At 39.2% G+C, this 13266-nt stretch overlaps 1 protein-coding gene, 1 long non-coding RNA gene and 1 pseudogene across 2 annotated transcripts in view; 2 read left to right on the forward strand and 1 right to left on the reverse strand.

Annotated features, from left to right (window-relative positions):
• Positions 1-334: 334 nt before the first annotated feature.
• Positions 335-1127, forward strand: LOC120105269 (uncharacterized). Its single transcript, XR_005507666.3, has 3 exons — positions 335-606; positions 799-866; positions 960-1127. It is a non-coding gene; the product is annotated as an uncharacterized LOC120105269 (long non-coding RNA).
• Positions 1128-4953: 3826 nt separating this feature from the next.
• LOC149751432 (uncharacterized) overlaps positions 4954-13266 on the forward strand; it is a 99396-nt gene continuing 91083 nt past the window's right edge. The window contains exon 1 of the mRNA XM_089927033.1: positions 4954-5187. Coding sequence (XP_089783159.1) covers positions 4954-5187 — 234 coding nt within the window. The remainder of the gene's footprint in view (positions 5188-13266) is intronic.
• LOC120105271 (small nucleolar RNA R71) lies at positions 12132-12229 on the reverse strand (annotated as a pseudogene).

A 13266-nucleotide genomic window follows, 5' to 3' on the forward strand; every position in this document is an offset into this window, starting at 1 on the left:
GTAACCAATCTGTTGGAGGTGTATATTAGGAGAATGTGTCCAATTAAGGGCATACCGACGTGGCGGCATGTAGACGAGGCTACTCAATCTGCTATCATACAATCTGTCCTTGTAATTATTTATTGCACAATATTTTTTTAAGTACTTGTAATAGTTGCATTGATCATACTACATAATGATTTTACTTATATTTTTAGGACAAGTTCAAAATCTCGGATGATTATCATGGCAATCTAGTAGCTCAGCAAGCTGTTCACAGAAAATGCTACAATATTCACAAAAATGGGAGGCACAATATGAAATTGCATTACAAGCATCAAGAACGTCTTACATGTGGACCCTTATAGTCATCCATACGAACATGTGACTCAAGAGGATTGGCGCCACTTAATTGACGATGTGTGGAAAAGCAAAGAACACAAGGCAACTTACATATTTAGTGCTTCAGAGTTTATAAGTAAAATATTTGATCATAATGTTTTCTTTAGATTTCTAATTTATATTTTTTTGAAGGTGAGATCAAAAGCTGGCAAAAAGAATAGAAAAAAGCTTGAGTACAATCATTGTTCAGGATCTCGGTCATTTGTTGCAACAATGACTATACAGGTAATATTGTTCACCCCTATAATCTTCCAGTAGATTTTTTATTCTAGTTTGCTACAAGTATATTTTTGGAATCCTTTTATGCAAGTAGATCTGACAGTTATTCTAGTTTTCTTATTATGTAGTGGCTATATGCTAATCTAAATTACACTTTGCAGCCAGAGTTTAATGGTTATGAAAATCTTGAATTTCCAGAATTCTATAAGAAAACTCATACCAAGAAGAACAAAGAGTGGATTGATCCTATTTGCGCCGTGAAACATGTAGGTATCTAAAATCTCAATAATCATTTAAATCAGTTTCTGCTTTTGCAAGGTTATATACATTTAATTTTGTTTTTACCTTTGCATTGATAGTCAAAGATGTTGAGCTTGCGAGAAGAATCTTCCCAATCCGGTGTGCAATTAACATCAGAGGAGATGTCTAGGCAAGCACTTGAAAAAAGAAAAAGATACATTCTTGGATTTGGGGATGGGCCGAAGCCCTCTTCATCTTCTTCCACACCTAGTCGTGTGTTACAAGACCACGTTGGGGAGTTGCAGAAACTTAAAGCTAAGATGGAGGAGATGAAGATGGAGCGTGAGGAGCTGCGGAGGCAATTGGAACAGGGGAGGAGAGAGCGTGAGGAGGAAAAGAAAAAGCGAGAGGAAGAATAGAAGCAAATTGCACATCTTACAAGTTTAGTGACAGAGTTCTTAAAGGGAAAGACTCAAACGCACAAGTCATCTATCCATCATGATGGGGCCATGTATTCAACTGATGGTACAAATACTCGTTGGTATGTATTCTCATTTATATTACGTAGGTTATTTAGAAATTTGGACCAAATTAAGAGAAATGTCATTGTGAACTTATACTTGAATTTTAGTTTATTATTTTTCACATGTGGTTATTGATTGTGTATTCTTTTTTACTTTCTCAGATACATGGTGGAGTTATGAGCATGTGAAATCTAGTTTCTAGTACATGGATAGCTTTTGTTCAGATGATCATGGTGGAGTTGTCTACAAGCAGAATCCAGTTTTTGGTATAAGAATATTTTTGTCTACATGATGGCTGTTTGGATGAATAGCAAGATCAGATATTTTGGAATTTTTAATTTACATTTTGATGTGTTTGGTGATGATTATTACCTTAACATATGGTATGGATGAAATATTTTGATGTATGGTTAATAGGTATGCTTGACTTTAGACTTATAGATGATGATATTTATAATGAATGATTATGGATTCTCCAACATTGTGTATATTTCTATTTGGATGAGCAAATGTATTGTACAATATGGATATTGGATAGGCTGTGTTGGTTGTACAGAATTTGGAACGAGCCCAAAAATAAATATTAAGCTTATAATTTGAATTGTTAATTAAATATAGGTTAATACTTTCTGCCACAAAAAAATATTTGTTGCCAATGCATTCTAATACATTCTGCGACCAAACTATTGGTGGGGGAAGATAGATATTTAGTGACCATTATTTTGGTAGCGGAAGACAAACCTTCCACGACCAACTATTTGGTAGGCGTTGAAATTAGCGACAACAGATTTGGTCGCTAATAATTTTCTTCGGCAACCAAACGTTGGTCATTATTGGTGTACCTTAGGTGACCACACAATATTGGTCGCCAAAATCTTTCAGTGACTAGGGTTCGGCGACGAAGGGTATGCTAGCGCGAAAAGGTTTCGGCGACCAAATATGGCTATTCGGCGACTAGAATCTTAGTCGTCGAATATGTATTTTCTTGTAGTGTGAAAAGTAGTTAGAAGATTGTTTATACCCATTGGATGGGAAAAAATAGCGTTGGGAGTGAATAGAGCTATTCTGAGTTTGCTAGAGAACTAGCCATTACTGTTGTCAGATGCAGAGGGGTCATCTCGACATCTTCAAGGGTTGACTCGTGATCTTCTGAAGTTGAATTTTTTTTTTCTCATGTTGACTCAAAAAAGTGCTCATTTTTATTGCATTCTATCTTTTGCTTGTAGCCATTCTAGGGTTGATTCAACTTGTCTTGGGGTTGACTTATGGTTGGCAGGGGTCGAGTTGTGATCTGCTTGGGTCAACTCACAAAAGGGCTATGTTTTATTACTTTTTGTCTTTTGTCCAATGCCAATATGGGATCAACTTGGCTTATTTTGGGGTCGACTCATGCTCGGTAAGGGTTGAGTCGTAATCTATTTGGGTCGACTCGTAGAGAGGCTAATTTTTACTCCTTTTCGTCTTTCGCCTAAAATTGTTCTAGGTTTGACTCGATTGGTTCAGAGATCGACTTGTGAAAGTCTGCTAGTCTGCTCCATTGTACTGCAATCGACTTGTATACCTCTAGGGTCGACTCTTGAATTCCTTCAAAAATAACATCTTCCATCTAAGCCTATGGGCGTTTAGAGGTTGACTCCTTATGACTTGGGGTCAACTCATTTTATATAGTTCATAAAATCTTATTACATCCTTTCCATCTTAAGCATTTTAGGTTGCATTCTTCTATATATATTTGAATCATTTTGGGATTGTCTTTGCTTTCTATATGCAATCTTAAATACTCCAAAAAAATACTATCAGTAATCTTTCTACTCAAATATTTTATATCATCAAAATCAAACCTTTTGGATCAACCATTGCTAACCTCATTTTTTATATCATATATATACGACTAAGTGAATCTAGGCTTCTATCCATTAGCTGGTAGCAGCAAATCCATCCTATGATGATCCTATCCGTTAATACAAAATACATATGGACCTAACTTATTATTGATCTCATTATCGATTTTAGCACCTATCGATGTGAATGCAAACATTGTGTTGTAAACTCCTTTTATTTCTTCCTAAAATTTTTAAGCTCTTCTCCCTCCATTAAAATCAAACAAACTTGATTTTCTTTAATTACGATATCTATGAGAGCTTGGGTCCGATGCACCCCCTGATGTCCGGCCCACATAGAATCATGGTGTTCTCGCAACACCTCGCGCCTCAGCCCTTCACCTGAAGGCACATAGACAAATCGCCCTCGTGTCAAAATCAGCGCTCCTTCGGTCCAGAAACGGCATGCCTTGCCGTCTTTGATGAGTTCACCCATGGAAGTGGCCCATTGATCCTTCTCCATCTCGGTCTTGACCCTCTCCATTAGGTTACTTGCTGGTCTGGAAAAGGAAGAGACTGCAGCCAGTTGTGCCTTCCTACTCAAAGCATCAGGGACTGAATTAGTTCAGCCCGGCTTGGAACTCATTTGGGCCACTCCTTTTATTTCTTCCTAAAATTTTTAAGCTCTTCTCCCTCCATTAAAATCAAACAAACTATCCAAAAAAGTTAAGAGTCTGTTATTACAACGGAAAGCCTACTCTTCCTTCTTGGCAACATAAAGTAAATGCTTGTCTAGTTGTATTACGTGATTTATGGATACCTTGTTCATACCAAAATAAAGCTCCACAATACTGGCATTCATATTCAGGTGATGCAAGATTTAATGGGTCCCTAAAGTTTCCTTTAAAAAAGATGATAACTTCTTTTTTCCATAATGTCCTAGCATTGGACAGTATCACAGCAAAAAGCTTGACATTATAAAAAAAAAACCTTGATTTTTTATAGCCAAAAGTGCTGGAGCCTTCTTGACTAAACAATTGCCAACCAGCCAAGTTTGCAATAAAATCTGGCTCTTGAATTGTGTCCCTTTTGCACATTAAGAAAATCCAATATTAATGAACATTATAAAATGGTTGAACCAAGCATTTATTTCCAAGAAACAAATTATACTTTGATCAATTATTGATGCGACGTATCCTCTAGAAGTAACACTTTCCATAATTGATCACGCATCTTCTCCCTCCAAAATAATACTTGGTAAATTATCAGGTCTACATATTGTTAAGCTTGCATTCCATTTAGCATCAGACAATTGATTTTGATTAGCGTTTGCAGAGCATTCATAGGCAATGGTGTTTAGCTTTCCTTAATGGTTGACCACATGAATGGAATTCCTAGCCATGCTTCTTGAACAATCCTTCTTTTTTGATAATCTTCAAGTTCTTTGTTCTGCAACTATATTCATCCTTACTATTCTATTTTGCCTACTCGCTTTCTACTGGATCCACCTTATCTTTCTAGGAAGAGAAAAATCTACACTTAAAAGAGAAAAAAGGACCAAGCTAATTAAAATATGATCAACCATTTAGCGCATATCACTTCAGTTAGTCTGTGCACAGGAGTTAGTCTATGAGGCCGTGGCCTCGGGATATGAAAATGTGCAATTGGTTGATTTTTGGCTGAGTCCCCGGTATATTGCAATCTTGCCAAGGTACCAAAACCACGCCCCCGAGGCCTGAGGCGGAGTACAAGGAAGAAATGCGTACCTAATGGCCCCGTCGGCGGTGCGGCCCTTCTGCTTGCTTCGCTATCTGCAACGCCGCTGCTTCTCCTCCGCCTCCACCACCACCACCAACGAAACCCCGCTCCAGCGCTCCATCCGGTCCGCCGTCGAATCCCGGGACTACCTCCAAATCCCCAACCTCCTCCACTCCAACCCGAACCCTAATCCTAATCCTTTCTCCTACCTCTCCCTTCTCCCCCCGACCCTCGCCGCCCGCATCGTCGGCGACCTCCTCCACTCCTTTCTCCCCCTTCGCCCTCGCTCTCTCCCTCTCTCGGCCTACTCCTCCCTCCTCTCCCTCTTCCTCCCAAAGCCCGACCTCACCAGGAATTAATAAATAAACCAGAGTGTTGGGCAGACAATGTATGCCATTTCTGGAAAAGCAATGACAGAAAATGACATCATTAACATCTACATTTATGAAACTGTGTCACTATAATTGTGTCAGGAATCTGACTGATTGAAACTGAAGTTTCCTTCTTGTACCTGTAAATAATTATTATTCCTGTAAAAATATGACAAACCACAAAGCAACTATTGCCTTATTTACCATCAGTTCTATCATGTTTCACATGAATGAAATCCCAAAAAACAGCCCCATTATTGTACATAGTTCCAGTGAAAATAATTATTATACTTCACCCAGCAGCTTTTGACCACATTTAAGCTGTAAATATTATCGAAATACTAGAACTTATGTAATTAGAAGCTGAATACATCGCCGCCTCCGAAGTTGCTAAGAAAGGCTTCTGGTTCAAGAAATTCATTGCGGAATGGATGTAATGTCATCAGATGCCATAACACTCTACTGCGATAATAATGGCACCATAGCCCTTGCTAAGGAGCCAAGGTCTCATCAGAAGTCCAAGCATATAGAGCGGCGTTTCCATCTCATACGCTAGACATTACTACTAGGCCTCACTTATATCAGCGCAAATGTTATTAGGGCAAAAAATCAAGCAATGATATACCATTTATAAGTAGGGTTATGTAATTTTTCAGATGCTTGCATGCATCTTATTTGATATTTTGAGAGGCCTGCGTGCCTCCTAAAAGGGGATGTAATTTATTATTATTTTTATTTTACATCTGGTTGTATTTCTATGATATGATGTACGTCAACGATCAAGTTGAAGACAAGGCATGAGATGAACGGCGATCTAAGCGGTTGATGGCGATTGGATCAAGAGTTGATCAAGGATCGAATCAAGGAGGCTTGGAACCAATTCAAGAGTTAAAGACCAATTGATCGATTGACGTGCATGTGCTTGTAATACGACCTAATTAGAATCCATGATCATCACCTTTAAATTCAGAGAATCGGCCTAGGCCTATCCTAAAGTATGACTATGGTCAGGTAAACTCCGCAAGGTTTTAATTGACTGGTTCCATGAAGGTTTTAATTGGCCACGGCTTGGAGGAGTAGGAATCACAGCCAGAGAATTGGGCAATTAAATGAGCCTAGTTCCTCATAGGTTTGGCCTAATACATTTTTGCATTTGCACTATGAGTACCCAAAGTTTAAGGTGATTGTCCCTCGGAACTTTGTTAGCGCTTCCCAGCACTATGTAAGTGGCAACCAGCGGGATTGGGTGCGACTCTTGGACCAAGCCCAATTCAGCTACAACTTACAGCTATCGGAGTCGACAGGTAAATCACCATTCGAGGTGATTACAGGGCTGCAACCAGGCACTCCGGGAAGTATTGCAGCGGACTACATGGGACGTAGTCCGACCGCCTACAGGTTCGTGAGGGATCTGAAGGAGGATACAGATGTGGTTCAGGTCTCCTTGTGGAAGGCGACCAAACGGATGAAGAAGTGGGCTGACATAAAGCGGCGGGCAGCAAATTTCAGGTTGGTGATCAAGTACTGGTGAAGCTTTACCATCACATGAGATTGAAGTCGGGCTACCACAAAGCACTTGTGAGGAGGTATGAAGGTCCCTTCATCATCACACATCGACTTGGAGAGACAGCATACCGATTGTCGCTACCTTCCAAGCCGAAAGTGCATCCGGTGTTCCACGTGTCCCTGTTGAAACCGTTCAAAGAGGACACAACTGACCCTTCTCGGGCTCAAAGCAGGCGAGCTCCAGTAGCCGTACGAGTTCATTACACCAAGAAGATTTCTGAAATCAAGGAAGACAGGAAACCCGTAGTCCGGTTGATGCTGCTGTTGTAGGCAAACTCAGCATGTAGCAAGATTAAATCCCAAGATTTAATATGATCTCGAACTAAGCATCGAAGAAGGTTTCCAAGGCTGTGACCACCTCAGTTTGCCCATCGGTTTGGGGATGATAGGCGCTGGAAAAGAAAGACGGGTGCCAAGCTTCGCCCACAGTGTCTTCCAAAAATAGCTAACGAACTTGACATCACGATCAGATACATGGATCAATTCCCCTTTCATTTGGAAGTATTGAATATACCCATAATTCTGAGTTTCATGTTACTTTTTCCAAAATACATGTCAGAGTCGGGGCATCCCATTCAATCTGATTGGGATGATAGTTTCTACGTCCGAATCTGTAAAATGCAAATTTTGATCAAATCACACATCGCAGTATACCAGGCCTTCTAATTCTTTAAGCGATTTATCTAAAACTAGAGGAAGTTAGGACCAATTCACCATAGTATAAGTCAAGTTTACAGATAGTACTGCAAAAAATATGATCTTTTAAAACATGAAAGATACTATGATATCTGTTCTTCCTCTATTCACAATTTCTTCTTTTCAATAGATTGGTCTTAGAAGCCCATGATTGTCTAAAATTGTAGGAACAATGTGAGCCAGTTTCATGTGCATTATGTTATATCATGGGCTAGAGAACCAAAGGAAAAAAGAAAACCCAAAGTGTAGAAGAGGGATGCAAAGGTTTATTAAATTGACAATCATGAGGTCTCCAGTTAGCATTTTCAATTATCCTAATGGTTTCAGAGCAAATTATGGGTCAATATTAGGCCACAGAAATTTCTAATATCCATGTTTATGCTCAAACAGCTACAAAAGAAGCAACTTGAGAGTCTTGGGGACTTCTGATGCTGATTTTTTTTTTTGTTGTTGTTTATAAATAAGCACTTCAAGGAGGCTATGTATTGTCAAACAGCATACATGTATGTTGGCTTCTACCTACAGCAGTTTACACTCAGCTCCGACTTTTCAAATGAGCAAGATATGTTTCAAAACAGAAAAATCGAAATGAGTGACATTAACAACTTATGAAAAAGTATATGTAAACTGTGCCTGGCAGTTGCCACAATCTCACTAATATACTGCTTGTGACTACTCATACGTCTCTGTTGGGGTATTGGCATCAAAACCTAGGAGCATCAAAACCTAAAGAATGGAGGCTCTTCCCGGTATTGTCTTAACATGGATTTGCATTTTCGTAGCACTATTGGACGTAGTCTTCAGCCTACATGAACTTTGGAGCATGCACGTTCCCAGTGCTGCTTACCTTTACCTACCAATAAGGAGGCTAATGACTTGATTGTAACTCTTATGTTCTTTTCTCCAATAAATAAAACTTAAGACGTTCCAGTCCTCTTTTCCTCACAAAAAAAGTTGGAGCAAATTCTGCAGCAATCATAGTAGTTATGAAACACCTAGATTTTACAAAGATACATAGTGTTTATTTTTTTTTTACCACAGCAGACGACTGGCGCATTCTCAACTAGCTGATTCCGTAGCTGCAAAGGAATCAATTCCAAGTGGCGCCGACCCCTCTTCTTTGCCGCACCAAGCAAGGAAAAGGAGGGGGGGCATGTGCCCCTCCTTCATGGTTAACCTAATCCTCCTTTAAGGAGGATTAGGAAGGTCACTTATGGTTAGGTCCTAATCTAATTAGGCTTGGACCAAGGGTGAACCAATTTGGGTTTAATCTAGGTAAGTCCTAATCCAATTAGAACTTAATGAACCATGACTCAATTGACCCCTTCAATCCTAATCCAATTACGAGTCTTGTTGATTCATTAGATTAATAATTAATTAGGACTTAAGAAATCCTAATCCAATTAGGACTTATTTAATTTTGGTCCTAATCCAATTAGGACTCTAATTTGAATCCGAAGTCCTAATCCGATTAGGACTCTAGGAATCCTATTCCAAGTAGGAATCCAATTTTAATTCCAAACTCCTAATCTCATTAGGATTGTAGGAATCCTACTCCAAGTAGGAATCCCAGTCCTACTCCAACTAGGATTCCCAGTCCCAATCCAATTAGGACTCTAGGAATCCTACTCGAAGTAGGTTTTGTGTTTAAGTCCAATTAATTAATTCCATTATTCCTTCTTCAACTGATTATCAATCGAATTGATTACTTGTGATTCCTAATCACGATCCAACCATCGGATCGGTCAATACTTCTAATGTGTGTGACCCCATAGGTTCTATTCTGACTGGTAGTGAAATATATTATGATCTCTATCACAATATCATTGAAAACTCCTTTCAATGGATTGGAACGATTCCAACTCTACTCATTAGGGTTTATCGATCATCGAGATAATCCCTGTGAGTCCCACCATCCACCAGTGACACCTAGCAGCATGTAGTTGTTAGATGTATGCCCTAGAAGCCAATCTGGCAGACACATTATTTTCTCTGGGACATAAATTTGTACTTGACTTTATTATTATTGAATAATAAATGGGCATCTTTTCATTCATATTGTTTATGTGTCTATGAATCGTCCAAGAAATTAATAAGATGATGATACATATTCTCAAGAGTTGAGAATTTGAGCCATGTATCATTGGTGATTAATTTCTAAATGCTCATGATCAATGGATCATCACGAGGACGGTGATCGATCCGATCAGTGCACAGATCGCTTTTCTTATGGATGGACGAGACTCGAGTCCACAGTGTAGGAACACTGACGTGAGAGTGCAGGTGCTTGTTAGAGAACAAGGGTACTGATGAGAGCACAAAAGTGCGATCTACATACCACTTAAATTAGTATTATTGCTAACAAGACAATGATAATATGGCTGATTTAATATTATATTTTTGTTGGCACAGGTTATCGTAAATTAGAGTTTAAATACGCATTTTGTATAGTTTGGGATAAGGCATGGCTCCAAGCCTGATGATGTTAGGAGCGTAATTGAATCTGGTCAAGCACACTTGCACCGGAGCTACACAAGCCTAGATGCCACAGCTTCTTGAGCACATTGGGGATCAAAATAAAGAAAGATCACGTGTAATTGGGGAATTATCCCGAGTATTGGCTGGCTATCCCACGCTTCATCTTCAGCTGTCCAAGCCCCCAATCCAGCCATCTGCAGTCAGCTTTCTGATTCCAAATCAAGGACTTCCCAGATTGAGCATTCCCTTTCCCAGCCGTCCACGACCCTCTCGCAATGCATGCCAAAGATCCCGCGGCAGGCTTCTTCGTCGACAATCTCGTGCGATCCCATACGTCCGTCCGCTCCTCCCAAGTCTCATCCGTCCGCATCCAAGCTTCCACGTCCAGCTCTCACGATTTCCTTCCCCATCCAGCGCGTCTCACAATCCTCAGCGTCCGCGTCTGGGTATCTCGCAGCTGGCTAGGATGCTCCTCACGAACGCACTCCTCGTCCGCTCATCCCGTTCACCTTACGAGCCACAGCCTCATCCAGCCGTATGCCTCTTCCGCATCAAACTCTGATATCAAAGCAATTAACCGTCTGATTGAACTCAAATTTGAAATCTGATTGAAAATTCTTTAAGACCATTATATTAATACGAAACTTTGCTACTTTCTGTTTTGAATTTTCTGCATTTAATTGTTTTAGAATCAGAATTTTATTGTTATTATATCAAATTAACCCTTGTTGCTAATTGAAAATTTAAGAAAAAAAAACTTTAAGAAAAGATCAAGGATGATTATTCAAAAATTAAAAAAAAAGAGAAAAAATCTAAAATTTCAAATTTCAAATTTCAGAATTCAAATTTCAAACTTCAACTCATAAAATTTTTTTTAAAAAATAAATAAATAATTTGCTTGATCACCTATTCAATGAAATTTAATGACATATCATAAAACATTAAAAAAAAAACTCTTTATTGTTGCATATAGTATAAGGCATCAGCATAAAATATTCTAAGGGCTGAACCCATTTAAAAAGATAAGGTCGGGATTTCATCACTTGTTCTTAGCCCAAAAATCACCCCATTGCATAAATATCCTAAGCTTAATTAAAATCAACTAGACGTTGGCCCCTAAGGACATTCGAGCTCAATAGGACGAATACCACCGAAAGTTGCACCAATTTCGCTCTGTGGCTTAGTTGATGTCTAGGCAAGCTTTGTCCCTATAAGGAAGACAGTTCATCTGTTCGAGGCAAGTGGGTTTTAAGTGGGACCTTTGCGAACGCATCGTGACCCCTCCACTTACCTGGGAGCTTACCTGGTCAACTCGGTTCATTAGACCGGATTGGAGGCTTAGGTGCCCTCTTCAAACCAGTTAGGAGCTGTCTAGAAATTTAAGAAAAACATTAGAAATTGAGGTGTAATGTTTAGTTGCATGTGTGATTGTGAATAGATTTTTTTTTAGGATGTCGTTTTAGGGTATCTTTAGTTGGTACTTATATTTATATTTATTAAATATATATATATATATATATATATATATAATTTTAATTAAATTTTGTATGCTAGGTTGGAATAGGGACGACACCAGTCGATTTAGTCGTACAACTTTAGATCATCCCTTAGGACACATCCTTGAAATTCCTTCGCAGTATCTCGCACCTTGTGAGATGGCAAATTTTCCTGATGATGTAGGAAGTCACCATGGTGATGAAGGTAGACCCCCAGTTATGACACTTCGACAATACTTACACCCCACTAGGACTAGTCAACCTTCATGCATGATTATTTCTGAAAACGTAGGACACTTTGAAATCAAACCAGGAGTAATTCAATTGCTGCCAAAGTATCATGGAATGGAATCCGAGAACCCTTATCTTCACCTTAAGGATTTTGAGAAAATTAGCATCACATTTAGAGTGCCAAATGTATCAGAAGATGTCCTTAAATTGACCTTGTTCCCTTTTTCCTTAAAGGATAAAGCCAAAACATGGCTGAACTCCTTGAGACCTAGATCGCTAGGAACATGGCATGATATGCAAAGAGAATTCCTGAAAAAATTCTTTCCCGCACAAAGGACTAACTTTTTGAAAAGGCACATTAGTAATTTCCAACAAAAAGACCATGAAACATTTTATGAATGCTGGGAGAGATTTAAAGATTTGCTTCTCTCTTGTCCTCATCATGGGTTTGAAACATGAAGAACCATTAGTTTCTTTTACGAAGGGTTGTCTCCACAGTTAAAACAATTTATAGAGACTATGTGCAATGGTCTATTTTTGGAAAAGCAACCCGATGAGGCATGGGACTATTTAGATTCTCTCGCAGAGATTGCACAATTATGGGATACAGGGGATAGAGTGAATAAACCCAAGACTATTAAAATTTTATGAAGAAGTGCCTTCTTACTAGCAAGGAATTAACCTTCATGCACTTGACCCTAATGTCATCGTCTGTCCACTTTTCATGCATCACACGCTGATCAGTAGTCGGACGTGCTAGTAATGTGGGGATGTCATTGTCGAGCACATAGCCTATTTTCTCGCAATTCAGAACAATTTTGAGATTTCTAAGCTAGTCTCTGTAATTGGTACTAGTCAATCGGTTGGTTTCAAGAATACGGGTCAAAGGGTTTGAGGCTGACATTATGATCTGCAGAGAGTAAAGATTCTAGTTAGACTTTTGTACTTGATCCTTAATCTGTTCTAAGAACTTTTAGAACAAATGTACCTCCCACTATTTTCTCGAATTTCTTACAATCCCCTGGTAAGAAAACGGAAATCCTACGCGACTAGGGTTTCTAGTAGGTACTGCGGTCTCATCAATCTACATGGCACCTCACCTAACAGTTATTGGTGACACATAGATGGATGAGTGTACAACTCTTGTACAATGCTTCTCAAGCATGTTGCAGTGCAACTTGGTCTCTAAGCCATGAAGACCTCACCTAACAGTTATTGGTCCTATTTCTTAGTTAAGTCAGACCCACCGTATAACCGTAGGAATAAAGTCGTCATTGGGTCCTCACCTAACAGTTATTGGTGCCCAACCCCACCTTTATCCTACAACATCTCATGTCTATAGAGAGGTCCAGCCCCCCAATGCAACTTGACCACTGTATCCAGCCGAGACAAATCAACATTAGAAAGACCTTAGCAGCTCTACTACAGTGGAAGACCTATTGACTTAATATTGGTTAATTAGGTCTTAGTGTTTGCAACTTGAGCT

The sequence above is a fragment of the Phoenix dactylifera genome, chromosome 13 (genome assembly GCF_051530095.1).
Source record: "Phoenix dactylifera cultivar Ajwa chromosome 13, Ajwa_hap1_PhDact_Kaust_v1.1, whole genome shotgun sequence".
In the NCBI taxonomy this organism is placed as follows: Eukaryota; Viridiplantae; Streptophyta; class Magnoliopsida; order Arecales; family Arecaceae; genus Phoenix; species Phoenix dactylifera.